Source organism: Eimeria mitis, genomic scaffold (genome assembly GCF_000499745.2).
Source record: "Eimeria mitis Houghton genomic scaffold, Emh_scaff6289, whole genome shotgun sequence".
NCBI classification, from domain to species: domain Eukaryota; phylum Apicomplexa; class Conoidasida; order Eucoccidiorida; family Eimeriidae; genus Eimeria; species Eimeria mitis.
The window spans coordinates 426-888 of NW_013574475.1; the positions used below are offsets into that span (position 1 = coordinate 426).

Here is a 463-nt window from a genome sequence, read left to right on the forward strand (position 1 = left end):
TACTCATCTGCAGCTCCGATAGAATTGCGGTGTCTGCTGCTAATTGGAGTGTCTCGGCACCTCCCCTCAGGGGGCGGCGAGCCAGCATATATTCTAGAGGATCTGCTGCTGCTGCTGCTGCTGCTGCTGGTGCTGCTGCTGCTGCTGCTGATGCTGGTGCTGCTGACGCTGGTGCTGGTGGTGGTGGTGCTGCTGCTGCTGCTGCTGCTGCTGCTGCTGCTGATGCTGGTGCTGCTGGTGCTGGTGCTGCTGCTGGTGCTGCTGCTGCTGCTGATGCTGGTGCTGCTGCTGGTGCTGCTGATGCTGGTGCTGGTGGTGGTGGTGCTGCTGCTGCTGCAGCTGCTGCTGTAGCTGATGCTGGTGCTGGTGCTGCTGGTGCTGCTGCTGGTGCTACTGCTGGTGCTGCTGCTGGTGCTGCTGCTGGTGCTGCTGCTGGTGCTGCTGCTGGTGCTGCTGCTGGTGC

General features: G+C 62.6%; 1 protein-coding gene across 1 annotated transcript in view; it reads right to left on the reverse strand.

The window, feature by feature from the left end:
* Positions 1 to 390: 390 nt before the first annotated feature.
* The window catches only part of EMH_0086860 (uncharacterized protein), a gene marked incomplete at both ends in the record, with an annotated part of 2,200 nt that continues 2,127 nt past the window's right edge, over positions 391 to 463 (reverse strand). Inside the window, one exon of the mRNA XM_013501083.1 lies at positions 391 to 462. Within this exon, the coding sequence (XP_013356537.1) occupies positions 391 to 462 (72 nt within the window). The remainder of the gene's footprint in view (position 463) is intronic.